This window comes from Haemaphysalis longicornis, unplaced genomic scaffold (genome assembly GCF_048455015.1).
Source record: "Haemaphysalis longicornis isolate Haplotype H1 unplaced genomic scaffold, Haemaphysalis longicornis Haplotype H1 scaffold_9, whole genome shotgun sequence".
NCBI lineage: Eukaryota > Metazoa > Arthropoda > Arachnida > Ixodida > Ixodidae > Haemaphysalis > Haemaphysalis longicornis.
This window is the reverse complement of record NW_027526460.1, coordinates 57831030-57845768: the sequence shown is the minus strand read 5'-3', so window position 1 is coordinate 57845768 and position 14739 is coordinate 57831030. Positions and strand designations below refer to the sequence as shown.

Sequence of the window (14739 nt, the reverse complement as noted above, 5' to 3'; positions counted from 1 at the left end):
AAGCGGGCCGCCGAGGAGGCGGAACGCAACATCGTAGTTCGAGCCGGGGACGGGACACCCGTCCCGCACGTCCAGGGTCTGCGGATCCTGGGGATGTATGTGGACGCCCACCGCACCAACGGCACGGCTGCCCGACACATAACGACGAAGATGGGGATTGCGACGCGCCTGATAAAGCGCGTGGCGTCCCGTTCGAGGGGAATGCGAGAGGCGAGCCTCATACGTATGCTGCAGGCCTTCGTGGTCAGTCACGCAGCGTACGCGGGAGCGTTCCACCGCTGGACGGAAGCGGAGCGGCAGCGGATCGACGCGGCCATCCGCAAGGCGTACTCGGGAGCCCTGGGCCTGCTGAACGGGACCAGGACGTCGGCCTTGCTGTCTCTGGGGGTGCACAACACACTCTCGGAGATCAGCGAGGCCCAGAGAACAGCCCAACTGGCGCGCCTGGGCCGCTCCGCGGTCGGGCGCCGCATCCTGGACCGAGTGGGCATGGGCGTCCCAGAAGCGCCGGACCCCGAGTCAACGCCGCTGCGGGACGAGACGACCAGACGCCTGATGGTGTATCCGCTACCCAAGAACGTGGACCCCACCAACAACGCGGAGAGGCGAGCGGCACGGGCAAAGGCGCTGCTACGCAAGTATCGCGACGAGGACGGGGCGGTGTACGTGGACGCCGCCAGGAGCAGGAGCCGTCCGAACACCTTCGCGGCGGTGGCGGTGACCGCCGCCACGGGGGAGCTGAAGACCGCGTGCAGCGTGTGCGTCCGGGGAGCGAGCCAGGCGGAGGAGGTGGCAATCGCCCTGGCCCTCAGCGCCCCGGGTGTGCACACGATCCTGAGCGACAGCAAGACTGCAATCCGCAACTTCGCCAGAGGAGCGGTGTGCGAGGCTGCAGCGAGGATCCTGAGAGAGGACCGGGGGACGACGCCGGTCACGCTCAAGTGGTTCCCGGCCCACGCGGGCCGAGACCTGACACCAGACGCACCGAACCGCAACGAGGAGGCGGACGCCGCGGCCCGTGGTCTCGCCACGTGCCGGGACGCGGCGGCCCTCGCTCCCGAAGAGGCGGCGACAGTAACGGCAGAAGAGGATCCCCTGACGGACTACGGCGGAATCCTTAAGTGGCACCGCGAACAGCGACGCGGCTTCCCGCCCCCACACCGGGACTTAACCAGGTGGGAGGCGGTGAGGCTGCGCCAACTACAAACAGAGACGGTGTTGACCCCGGCGCTCGCGCGCCACGTGTGCCCGGAACTCTTCGAGAGTGAGGTGTGCAGCATGTGTTCGCGGGCGACGGCTACCTTGGCCCACATCATGTGGGGCTGTGACAGTGTTGAGGACGGTGCGTACCCGCCGCGTGTGAGACAGTGTGTGGGCTCTGCGGAGCCGAAGGACCAGAGATGGGCCGTCCAGCAGCTCGAGGCAGCTCTGGCCCTGCAGAGGCGAAAGGGAACCCCTAGAGGGAGCCCGAGTAGTCCGAGCGGGGCCGGGGCACGGTAGCCTCGGGATCTAGGCCCGACACACGCCTATAGGACTGTAGACGTAGTGTAAGACGGGGGAGCACCGCGCCCTGCGTGGCCGGATTTGCTCCCTCCCATGCCGGACGCTTTGAATAAAGTCTTTTCTCTCTCTCTCTCTCTCTCGTGCTCACTCAAACTTCAACTCACGCATTAGTTTGAGCACAAATGAGTTTGAGTGAGTGGATTAATGAGTGAATCCGCCGACCTGTGGGGCCAGGCCCCCCTGCGTAACCCGCTTCTCACGGCTACCAAGCTCATTCTGTTATATTTCCGTTATTTTAATTGTTACTGCAAGCGTGCATAAAAGGTACCAGCTTACCGTCGAACCCTGTTCGATTAGTGTTGTAGAAGTGGTCCCACTCCTTGTCGCTGGAGAAGTAGTTGAGGTACCAGGGACTAGACATGACCACTTGGTAGCCCTTCTTTGCCACGTCGTCCGGGCGCACCCATGATTTCCATACTTCAATAATGGTCTTCTTTGGCGCCTGCGGTTTCAACACGAAACGAACTATGTTTTCTCGGCTCAGACAACTATTTCGATAACTTGAGTCACTGAGTAAAAGAGGGGTAAATTTTAAAAAAATCACGCCATATCCACGGAATGAATGATGATAAGTGAGGCGAAGCTCGAGAGGGGGAGATCATCGGTAACCGTAACTCTCCCGTGAAAGTTCGCCCATTACATCATTAAGAAAGACGTAAGACTGTGTGCGTACATTGTACAAATCAACTTTTATTTTCGGAGTCAATGCTCCCATGCCCAGACCTGGTGAAAGGCCCCGCGCCATCGAGAACTACCCCGCACCTCCACCACAATTTGTCACGTAGGATGGGACACAACGGTAAAGAAAGAACTTTTATTTAGGGCGAACTTGTGCCCGAACAAGACGAGAGGAAACGAGCAGAGGTACTTGCGTCTCGTTCGATCTCCGAGAACGACTGCCTGCGTTCGTGGCGTGATCTCTTGCGTGATCTCCCCCTCGCAGTGCACGTGCGCTCGCGCCTCCGTTGGCGAACACAGACAAGCTCGCGCTCCCGGTGCCGAGTTTGCGCTGCCGGTTGCAGCCGGTTCTTGCGCGTGCAACGCGGCCCACTTTGCGACATCTCCGAAAGCATGCGGCGGTCACGTACCACGAGACACAAGGGATGGACAGGCCCATGACTTAAGGAGCTTCGCCCCTAAAATATTATCAGCGAAGCTGTTTGGCAAATCGTAATTTTTCGTGTCCGCAGGTAAAAATACAAAAATTGCCGAGCGCGCGCACGTGAGTGCGATCTTCTCGGCGACCGCCCGGCAGTTACCAAAAACAACAAAACTCCTATAGCTCGGATGTTCGTGCCTCGCGACGACCGGCCAGCGCCCCTCTGCACGTTTGTCAAGCCAAGCATACCCATCTTGGAGGATTGGCCAAGATAGAGGTGACCGCCCTGCAGTTTTTTTTTTTAACAAGAATACGCAGCGCGCTAATGTGTGCGGGCCTCAACGGCGACCGCACCGCGTCCCTGGCGCGAGTTTGTCAAACCAAGCACATCCACTTAAGGAGATTTGCCAAATTGGTAAAAAAACTTCAGCGCTCGCCGTAATCGTGGCAACACTTGCTCGGAACGAGAAATAGACGACAGGAAGTACTCCCCTCCAAGGTGATGTCCAAAGATAATCTCATCCAAAAAAATGACAGGAGCTCACAGTTATAGCAACAATGACGGAGTAAAGGTCATTGCGGCAGCGAAGAAGGAAATCAGTTGCAGTCGTGGGATTAAACTCCGTGACTGTCGTGAAGGTTGCGTATAGCTTCGCTACGTTTAAGCCTTGCGCGTTAGTGTGAGCTTGCTTAATTTTATCAGTTGTGAGTGATGTAAAACTAATGTAAGGATTTTTTTGGCTGACGTCATCATTGATCATTGAATCCGACACCAGCTTTCTCCCCGGATAATGAATACACCGTGCTGAACCCGCCGCGGTGGCCCAGTGGCTGAGGCGTTGCGCTGCTGAGCCCGAGGTCGCGGGTTCGATTCCCGGCTGCGGCGGCCGCTTTTCTGATGGAGGCGAAAAGCAAAAACGCCCGTGTGTACGAGATTTCGGCGCACGTTAAAGAGCCCCAGGTGGTCAAAATTAATCCGGAGCCCTCCACTACGGCGCGCCTCATCGCCTGCGTTGCGTCGGCGCGTTAAACCCTACAATCAATCAATCAATCAATCGACTGCGTTGCGTCGGCGCGTTAAACCCCACAATCAATCAAATCAATACACCGTGCTGAAGTCACAGCGATTTATCGCCGAGAAGGAATAATTATTTGAGCGGTTTACGATGCATGCTGCAGCAGTTCTTACTTCGACGCCCATGTCGATGGGATCCTGCCAGATCATCACCTTCAAGCCCATCTGGTCAACAGAGTCCAGCGTCCTGTTCATGTAGTGCTGCCCTAGCTCCTCCAGAGAGTACAGGCCATGGTCCCGCATGAAAGCCGCCACTTCAGGATTCGACACCCTTTGAAAAGTCAACAACAAGCAGAGACAAGGGATTTTGTTGACCACTTGTTTCGAATTGAGGTCGCATCCCCTAGGTATTACATACATTTTTATTGAGCCAGCTTAGAGTGACCTCCGTATTTCAAGTTTAACAACGCAAGGGTGTGGAAGATTTTTGCTTACGTCAAAGGAGCTACACATTTTCAATTACTCTGCAGCCCACCACAACGGTAAGAACGATAAAAAAGCTAGAGCTTTGGGGCGTTAAACCTCCCTCACTGTGTTTGATAAAAGTGTTGTTCTGATGCGCCTAGCCGGGTTTCTTATTTGTATTTGGTTGTTGTTCTGCTTACTTCTTGTTTCCCCGTACCATCATTCAAGTAATGTCTCGTGTCAACAATATACTTTTTGTATACTCGCTTGTTCAAAATTGTTCTTAATTTAGCCCCATCATTCTTTTACTCCCAACGCCTGTGCACATTATCTACTGTTATATCCTAAAAGAAATAACATAGCCGCACTAGCTATACTGCATTGGTATTTCAGTGAGACAACATATACATGTATACTGCGCTATATACAAAAATACTAGTTACCATCAATCTGTATCGATGAACCGAGGGGTCCACCTCAGATCTCTTAATCTTGTGTTATTTAGCTAGTTCTTTATGGAACTTTTAAAATTTCAATCTGAATCTGAATCTCAAAATGAAAAACTTTATGAAAACAAGTGATGTGCCTGAATTACAGAGAAAACGAGCGATTGTTTCTCCCGCGCCACTTGGAAGGATGTTCACGTGACTATTCCTCAATGTGTCCTCGTAATACTACCAGCATTTGTAGTTGATCTCGTCGATGCCGAGGTGCACGTAAGGATCAGGAAACAGCTTCTTAATTTCCAAGAGCAGATTGTGAACCACATGGTAGGTGAGTTCTCGCGTTGGGTCCAATATCTCGAAAGCCGCAAATTTCCCGTATTCCGCGGTTCCTCGCATGCCTTCAGAGTAACAAGTCGTCAGCGTATCTGCGAAAAGAGAAGAGTGAAACAAGCCTTCGTTGGCACGTTGTGGTAAGCAACGTATTGAGCAGAGGCATATGCAGTAGAGTAACTATCCGTATGGATAAATACCCCGATGCACTTCGAACACCAGCGCCGATGTGCATACTGGTGAGGTTTTTTTTTTAACACGAAGGCGTTTTATTCCCGGATACACGAAGATTTCACGCACGCCATATACGTCACCGAAATGACGCCACAGTACAACTAAGAAAGCGGCCTGTAAAGGGCACACCCCTGCTCGCAGTTCTTTTTGCGGGGGAAACAGCCTTTAGTACTTAAGAGTACGTTATACTAAGGGTTGTTCTTTTTTTTTCTTTTTTTTGTATTTTAACACAGCATGTGTTTTATGCCGAGATACACCAAGATTTCCATGACGTCATATTCGTCATGGAAATGACGCCAGTGCACCTTTGCCGAAGCGACCCGCCAGCAGGACGTCGCTCGCCAAGCACACCCACAAGGCACCCGCCGTCCCGCAAATCCTGCTCAGGGGGGCTATTCCATAAGGCCCGAGATTGAGCGGAAATACAGAAATACGAGCGGTAGGGACGCCCACGTAACGCAATGATAATATTTCGAAGCCCAGTTAAACCGCTTTAAAAATCACTCCATCTTCCCGTAGGACCACCCTGAGTTGTATGCGAATCAGGCACGGGGTCGATTCAAGTGCCCATTAGTTTTCAGTTCGTCATTTCCGTGAGGTTGAGGTACGTAGCTACAGTTATATTTACCGTTTGGTTTCCATGTAAACTACCACACTTTTCACTTACCGGAACTACGAAATGGGAAATTGCGTTGACCCCATGGCTGTTTCGCATACTACTCAGGGTTCACCTACGGCAAGATGGTGTAATTTTATTGGAGGGGGGGGGTGTTAGAGTGGAGAGGCATAAAGAGAGAACGAGAGAGTGACGTTGCACGTCGTATGAGTTTGTCTTTATTTAAAGGGGCACTGACACAAAATTTTGAAGGCGAGATAACTTCGGAGATAGATTGGTGGGAACACATATACATCATCTGCAAAATATCAGCGGCGAATACAGCCTAGAACATATTTAAAATCAATTTTAAAGTGTGCGAAACTGAACCGACCTGCCAGCAGAAGACCACGCGCAATCGACATCCCGAGGATATCGTGTAAATAAACAATATCCAAATACGTCACGAGTTTGTGTTTGCCGCTTCCGCACTGCCGGCGTTTTACGCCGGTTCGCCCGGCTCGCCGCTCCAATCGGAGGGCCGGAGGGCGGAGCTTCTGCTCTCGAGAACGAACAACCCGATCGTTTGCGGCGGAGGCACCGTGATTTCGTCAGCTCATGGGGCAGCTGGCCGCGACCAAAGTTCTACAGCGATTCCAGGCACTCTGTTTCTATTACTGTTTATTACCATTAGATGCGAAAACGCGCCCGAGGCACGAAAAGCCTACTGAGCTAGCCGCACGGTCGCTGTGCAGGCGGCGGCCACGGCCGCGCAGTGGCCCAGGCCGACGCAGGTAGCTCGAGTGATAGCTTGTTACCGCTGCACGAAATTTCCCCCAAGTCCCGACCATGGTGGCTTACGTGAGAAAGGAGTTAATGATGCGATGGCGGGTTGCATTAAAAATTGTCATCTGCACCGCTTACGAGAGCGGCACTCGAATATCCGCCGCAGTGCTAAGCCGAACACATCTGTAGGCGGACCTGTAGGCAGACCGGCCGGCTGCTCCCAGCGCGCGTCTTGCCACTCACCGTCTCGAGCGTCGCGCGTCGTTCTTTAGCCGCGGTAGCATTTGCACTCGCAGCGCCTGCGTCACATCCACGGTCGCTTTTTAATTAAGCGCCTCACGAGATCAGTACGTGGGGGCATTCGCAGAAACTGCCATCGATGCGGATTCGACAGTGCTACGGCGGCTCTGCTCTGTGATATCCCTCCGACGGTAACGTGGTCAGCTTTGTGCACACAAAATCCACAAATCCATCGTTTCGCGGCACTCGCTGAAACCGAAACTGCGACTGGCCGCATTTAAAATGCCTCTAATTAAACAACCGTCGCACGCTGAAGCAAATGAGGTTTCTACAGGTTATAAGTAGGTCACTAGCTACTTATCGCAACAAAAAAAACAAGATGCAAATTTTTTGTGTCAGTGCCCCTTTAAGCATTATCATCATCATGTTCAACGTAGGTGACGTCGACCTCTGGTTGGCGTTCCGCTTTGATTATGACCGCCTTATGGTTTGTGAAATGTAAAGTCAAGGGCTGTTGTAGTGGATGAACCCTAAAGTTGCTGAAGATGAGGTCGATGCACGTTCGCCGGATGGTTGTGGGCTGCTTGTAATCACGGCCCGCCGAGACTCGCCGACACACGCCGCTGCCGACGACGATGAAACGTCGAAGGCGCGTGAAGCGTGCTTGTCTCGTGCCGGCCAGGAAGACACCGGCAACACTGTCGCTCCAAGAGCCCTTAAAGGGAAAACGTTTTCGTCTCGTGCCGGCCCAGGAAGACACCGGCAACACTGTCGCTCCAGGAGCCATAGAAGGGTAAGACACCACCGGGCGCTCAGCAAGCCGAGCATGCGCATTGGGGGTGTGGACGGCGCAACAACGACAACGACAAGGGAGGGACATAGCCCCGACCATGAGATGCTTCGCATCTAAAATGCAATTCATGCTATTTGCTGATTATTGGGTGACGTAACAGGTGCAGGGCAGCGCGTTCCTAAGAGGCGAGACAAGGGCGTGGCGCATTTTCACTGCATTCTTTCGCTCTGCTGCACTGGTGGTTACTGGGGGCAAGCAAATCCAACTAAATTCTTCATCACGCTTTTATTTTATTAATGTTTATTTCACTGCAAGGTCCGTTTATCTTTTTATTTTAGGCGTTCTTATGAGCTTTTTGTTTGAAATTTGCCGTCCTAGAAAGCAGTTTCTGCCCATTTCTACCGTCGGTGACAGACAATGCAATTACGTGACTCAGGCCGACTGGAAAAAAAAAAGAAAGTGGGTGATGGAAACGCGCCCCAGTCAAAGTAATTGATACTCGTGTTATGGAAACCCTCCGTCCCCTTTTCGAGACTAAATTTCCTAGGGGCGTTTAGGTCTGCTTACGCGATTTGAAGACGAAAGCTTAGCGATGCCTAACTGATATATTGTGCTGCGATACTTATTAACAACTGATAAATTGTACTTGCGTTAATTATTAACTGATACATTGCACTAGCGCAATTTTCCTCGCTTTTATTATTTGTCCTTCGGCATAAATTTTGGCATTACTTTGGCCGGCTTCTTTTCTGCTAAACCGTATTTACGTCAGTTTCTTTTCTTTCAATTCGTAGTGAACTCGTCAGCAAAAAGACTGGCACACACCACAGCCTCTCTATAATCAGGGTTCTGCGTGGCTGGTGTGCATCTGTCCTTCTCATGCGCCATCACGTGTCACGTGGCACGCATTATACTACATCTTTTACTTTTCCAGTTCACAGCTTTATGAATTTTCAAAAACCGAGCTCTTTCCCTCCTCAAAGATCCCCAATTCGGGCAAGTCACCCAAATGGGCATGTGCTGCGAAGGAAGTAATAGCAACAACCACAGCTCTTCAAACTTGTTTCCATTATTTTACTTTGCTCTTTACAGCTGTTTTTCGACGAAGCTCTCTACGATAGTTTTGTTTTTTTATGGACACTGCCCCTTCACCCTCCATCTGTCATCACGCTGTTTAATTCGGTCTCAACCCTTACCTTCACAAGCTTCTCAGGCTCCATTTCCTGCCAGACGACAAACACGCTGTACAAAACCCCTTAAAATGTGTAACGATCGCCTCCGATAATAGGCACACGCCATTGGTTACATACTATACTGCGAGTAAAGTTTTCGCAAGAATGGTGTGACACGCAACGCCTCAAGAGAAAGCGTCTGCCGCGCTGATGATAAATGAAGCGCATGGTCATGCAACGCCGCATTGGAAAGTTTTTCTACCAAACCATAACTGAAGCACAGCCCCAACATGGAAACCTTCTTTCCATCGAGCGGTCGGACTGAAGCGTACGCTCCGGCTGCAGACGGGTAAACGCATGGTAGAACCAGCGAAATTCATGTCCGGCGAATCACCGGGAAAAGGCGAAAAACATGTCTGCGGTAATCCCATTGCGCACACACCGGCTGACTGTCAACTGAGGGCGGTCGCTGGTGCGGTCACTACCAACGCTTCCGTGGAAAGTGTCCGTCGCGTAAAACCGCAGTGCACACAACACTTGCTCCTCGGCCGTCATGGAGCGAAAGCCCCCTCAAAGTCGTCGCAAAGGGGGTCGGGCGCCAGGTGGCTGCACAGCCAATGCATAGTACCTTCTAGATACGAAAAAAGGGCTTGAAATTCCTCCGCCGCTAAATAAAAAACTTTGTCGGGATAGATATATGCTGGCTACGGCGACTGTTAACAACGAACCACGCCGCAGCAGCCGCCGCCAACACGAGCGTAACGAGTCCAACTCGGCCGTGTAATGTCTATCCCGAATTTCCTCCGAGTTCTCGTGTCAATCACTCACACCCAGACCATTCATGGGCGCGGCGGGGAGACCGAAGCCCCACCCAGCCATGGGTGCAATGGCGTCCACTTCGCCGGTGGGGTAGCGTCGCAGCCATGAATTCACTTGCTCCAGTAACAAAGCTTAGCAGCAAACACTGAACGAACGAAGACCCCAGGCCATCCTAAGTCAAATTCTGCCACTGTCGCGGGGGAATTCGGTCTGAACGAAGAGTTCGCTCTAGTCCAAACGATAGCAGCGGCCAATACAAGGTTGTCCCACGGCAGCCGCATTCATACACAGCAAAAACACAATCGACGACAGATGACACACCTTCAACGTCAAAAACGCACTCGTAAAATGTTCAAACACGCTCTTGACACGCTAACTTGGGACCATGTCTGATACTACGCCCATCGTCTGCACATCAGCAAAGCCGGTCACGTTCGACAGTCGGGAAAAGGGCGTGTCCCTTTCGCTATTTCACTACAGTGAACTGCTTCGCTTACTTGGTTCGGGTTTGTGTTGAGCTGCACTGTAGCCACCCTCAAACCACGTAGCAAACACATTTCAGTTGAAGAACAGAACACCGAGAAAATCGGAGCCGCCCCGCGCCGCTTTTAGAGGGCGAAGCTTTAAAAGAAGGCTGGGGCCAGGCGTAGTTTTTAAAGAAATACCTGGGTTATCTAGGGTTATCTTCTCTACCCAACGGAGTGCATAAATTGCAACTCGATTCTATACCGCGCTGCACGCGGATGTTCGCAGAAGCCATGCTGTTTCAATGTGAGCGGCCTCAATTGGCTGCGCTGATAATGCCGAGCGTGCTCCGCGCGATTGCGCCGGTGTCGTTTGAAGTTTATCGGATGTTGTACTATCACTACTTGGCTAACTCGCGCAGCTAGAAACTCGGTAGCGAGCTATCTTGGGTCTTCTGGAATAGCGCCCAAGCAGCAGATTTCGCTGCACATTTCACTTTCGCGTTTTACCGATTCCTATGACCGAGGAATAAACCACAGTTTTTTTGTACGACACGTGGCCTACCCATTTTAAAGTTACCTGCAGTCGGTGTTTGTCATTTTAACGTTGATTTTGCTCGGCCCGCACCGCCTTCACTCCTGCCTTCCGTTGTTTCTTGAGGTGTGCTTCACGCAGCAGCTCGGTGCGCGCCCACTGTGCTGAGACACTCTTTGTCGCTTCCTCCGATGCGCCTTTCGCATTTACCAGAGTCGGTAGATGCGGCGGTGCAGCAACGTCATCTATAAACCCCAGCCAATATCTCTTCCCTCACTCGTAACTTCTCCCTTACATTTGTTTTCTTGCGCATGCTCATGAAGTCGAGCCGGGGACGTTCTGCGTACATGAGACCGCAGGAGATACCTTTCGGCTAACCGCCGTAGCTTCGCTTTAAAAACGGAAGAAATTAAGTTTTCCGCTCTTGCGTCTTGTGTACAGCACCCCTGTCGTTCTTTTCGCTCAGCTCTTCAAATCGTACAAAAAAATTTAGGCTAATGGATCGCGTTCCCACAGAGGAACGTGATCGTTCCTGTCGACGCGTTCCTGCGTGCGAGCGATCACGTTCGGTAGCAACGATCACGTTTTTCTGTAGGAACGTGATCGAGTGTCGACATGGTGGCTCTTTTACTGTTGACTTACGACAAGCAGAAGGTTTGTTCCTATAATTAATGTACGAGTAATGAGAATGTTCACCCTAATTGACATCTAGTATATATATTGCCGCACTCGATACTGTGCAGCTTGACTCTTCGACTGTTTGGCAAACAATCCATGCAAGATATGTATCAAGCAAGGGACCTGATGAAGATGCAGGGGTCGGATTGCGCTGGAACTGACCGTAGGAACAGCTGCCACCTCCTTCAACTCTCTAGTTGTGTAGTTCCCTTTCTTTGTGTGAATATATCTACTTTGTGCTTTAACAATGTCTATTTGAAATATTTGAGCCAAACTTCGTGCAAACCTCTCCACAAATATGATCATAGCGAAGGCAAATCTAATCGCAAAAAATGTCGCATATTCCTACACCCCTTCTGCATGGTATTCCCTCTTGTTTATTATCACGCTACATCAATCCACTTTCCAAATGCCTCCCGGAACCTTTTCTTGCTCACCGCACAAGGAAGACAACGAACGGTTAATTTTTGAGCCTCTAAAGGCAACTTAGACAGCATGGTGACTGGCGTACCGATGACGGCAGCAGCGGCGTCGTGATCACACTTTAGGTAGTCAGGTCGGGGTTCGCCCAACGCCTCAGCCCAGTGCCCACAGTCTGGTATGAGGAAATAATGGTTGCGGGGACAGCCCCAAAGGAGAGGGAGGAGCGTTTCGACTGCTCCACAGGCCGGGCAATTGGGGGAGGCGTAGATGCAAGGGTTGATACGGTGCAGCTGATAGCGACAAGGGAGGTTATGGGTTCGCACCAGACGCCACAGCCGTTCTTCGGCTCGCCTTACAAGGTGCACGTACCGGGAAAGGCCTTGCCCAGGGCCTGCGTGTGCCCTGGGGTGTCCATCTCGGGAATGACGCGTATCCCACGAAGCCGGGCGTACTCGATTATGCTGCGAACATCCTCCGGAGAGTACACGTGTCGCGGGGAATACGCGCCTTTCTGCGATGAAAAAACAATAAGACCAGATTGTTTGTTCTGTCGTGTACAACTAGACTAAAAAATAGAAGCTTGCGTGATTGAGCATTTAAAGCGTCCAGGCGGGTAATTTCAGTTTGAAAGAACATTTATAGCTAGCGATAGCGTGATAAAAGAATAAGCGCAGTTTGGATAGACTTCAGGGTATTCCTTTAGTTTTGGTATTTTCGTGCTTCTTCTTTTTATGTGTTTGTTGGTTAGCGACGGTGAGTATGTGTATGCATGCTTTGTGCGTAGAGACTGTGTGTATACCTTTGTGTGCGTACATACACGCATCCTGTGTAAACATGCGAGTGCATCTACATATACGATGCGTGTATATACCGACGGAAATGTATTGTGTACACAACGTGATCATACACAATTGCGAGCATACATGCATCTCTGCAAAGGTACTACATACACACAACAGGCGCATGCATGCACCCATGTGCGCACACGTGCTCAGGGCTGTTTGGCAAAACATGGATATGGCCTCTGTGCGCCTCTTGAAATTGCGAGGTCCATGTTCTAGGTGCCATGGGGTTAGGCAACACGCCGTCTTCGAACTAAGCATCTTGACTTGAGGGAGAACATGCCCCGCATAGAAGAACCTTAAAAATGTGAAACATACCCACAAGCATGAGAAACGAAAATTAGAGACACAGCTTTTTATTAAGCTAGGTTTGGGTGGAGTGGTCGTCATTTCAGGCAATCATGTGCCGTCACGGCTCGACTGGCCCTCTCGACCAGCAGAAGTTGATCTTGAGGTAGGGATCTAGACAGTAGCATCTCCCACTGCTCAGTGGTATTGGAAGAAAAAAAGGGGTGGCAGGTCCGGATTTTTTGTAGCACACCCATATTATTTGCCGTAGAGTGCCTAGCTAGGTGAATAAAAAATTTACATTCTGCGTCGAATTATGTTGTATAACAAATACACCCTGACTGGACAGGGAAACGTGTTTGCATTAGTCTCAGGGCGGTTTCATTGTTCTCTGTGAGCTATGGGTTTGGTGCCGGGAATGTTCTTCTACTGTGAGGGTGTGCATACCATTGCGATCTTCCTGTTCGGCATCTTGCTTTCTAGAGGGCACAGTGTCACGGGTGCCACCCATCCCGACGTGAAGCTACGGCATTTCTCTTGTGAGTCCGGGACAACGGTCGTGGTTTGGCAGGCCTTTCTGTTTCTTTTGCCGTGGCTCTGGGAATTCAGGCACTGGTCAAATATTTAAACCCGTCCGTCAAGAGGGACACCATGGCTCTTTTGACATTGTATTAGGCAGCGTCGGTTTACGTCGCCTTAGTGATTTAGGAGGAAATCCTATTCAGCGTTTTTGCACGGGCTTCTGTTAGGCCCTGACGGAAGTGCGGAGGCATATTACTAGGTATTCGGCGGACTAGCATAGATTTACGCCAAGATTCTTGGTTGATCTGCGTCTGGGGCTGGTCCTGCGGAACCCATTTAAGTTACGTCAATATATTGCAGCCCCTTCGTGTTCGAGCGAGCCAGGCCCTTTGATTTAACAACGGCTCTCAATCAGTTCCGTCACCGTATTGTGCAGCACCATGCGGAGAAACTTATCTGTGGATGCGCTCATAGGTAATCCAAGGGCTTCTTTTAGACTTACGTATGAGCACGTCGAACTTGTGTTCCGTTCTGCTCAGGATGACTTATGCAGACTCAAAGGTTATGAGTGAGGGGACGACACTTGAATAAGCCTGACCATATCGACCTCTTTCATGCCACTATGTCGGTTCGTGACCCTGCGTATCAAACAATGACTTGCTCGGTGGTCTTGCTGGTCTTGGTTCCACCAATTCGTTGCTCTTGCAGACGACCTGGATGAGCAGGCCTACAATCCTGTTAGCTCTACTTGGCCTGGTGTCGTGCCCGTGGAGGGTGTTGACGTCGAAGGATGTTGTCGATGTCCTTCTTGGTTCGGCGTCTCTTCACCACGAGAATGTCAGACTTCTTTGTGGCGCACGACATTCCGCGTCTTTTCGCTTGCTCATTCACAGTGTCGGCAGTTAGCTGGAGCGTGTCCTGCAACCGTCCTAGGGAATGGTTGCAGGAACATCCTAGGCACTTTTAGTATTCCGCTTGTACACAACGTGTATGTCAGGCGTACACTACAGTAGCTTGCTAATAAGATATGGAACGCCATTTTTGTTGACCAAAGCAGCAACGTTTCTTGAGGATTTAAAAACGCTATCAAAGGTTATAACTTCGAATTACTAGTTTGACCTGTATATAACTATGTATAGCACCGGTAAAATATGTATATTGTTTTCTTAATTGCTTGGTCCTAGACAAAATCTTAAGTAAATTAGGTGCAAACCACATTTGCTGTTGTAACTCTTTCGCGTAAGCATCTTTATATGTATATGTGCGAGTTTGTTCATTTGTATGTATTTGCAGGTGTGATTGTATATGGGCTATATATGTATATGTTCATTTGTATGTATGTGCAGGTACGATTGTATAGGGGCTATATTTAAGTACATTATGGTGGTATTACGGTTCTGAAGACCGTTTTTTTGTTGTTGTACATATTG

The 14739-nt window shown here is 50.8% G+C and overlaps 1 protein-coding gene across 1 annotated transcript in view; it reads right to left on the bottom strand.

Annotated features, from left to right (window-relative positions):
* Window positions 1-14739, bottom strand: part of LOC144152154 (beta-hexosaminidase subunit beta-like) — a 50713-nt gene that overhangs the window by 15586 nt on the left and 20388 nt on the right. The window contains exons 6-9 of the mRNA XM_077683372.1: window positions 12027-12168; window positions 4821-5013; window positions 3852-4008; window positions 1840-2005 (exon numbers count right to left, since the gene is read on the bottom strand). Coding sequence (XP_077539498.1) covers window positions 1840-2005; window positions 3852-4008; window positions 4821-5013; window positions 12027-12168 — 658 coding nt within the window. The remainder of the gene's footprint in view (window positions 1-1839; window positions 2006-3851; window positions 4009-4820; window positions 5014-12026; window positions 12169-14739) is intronic.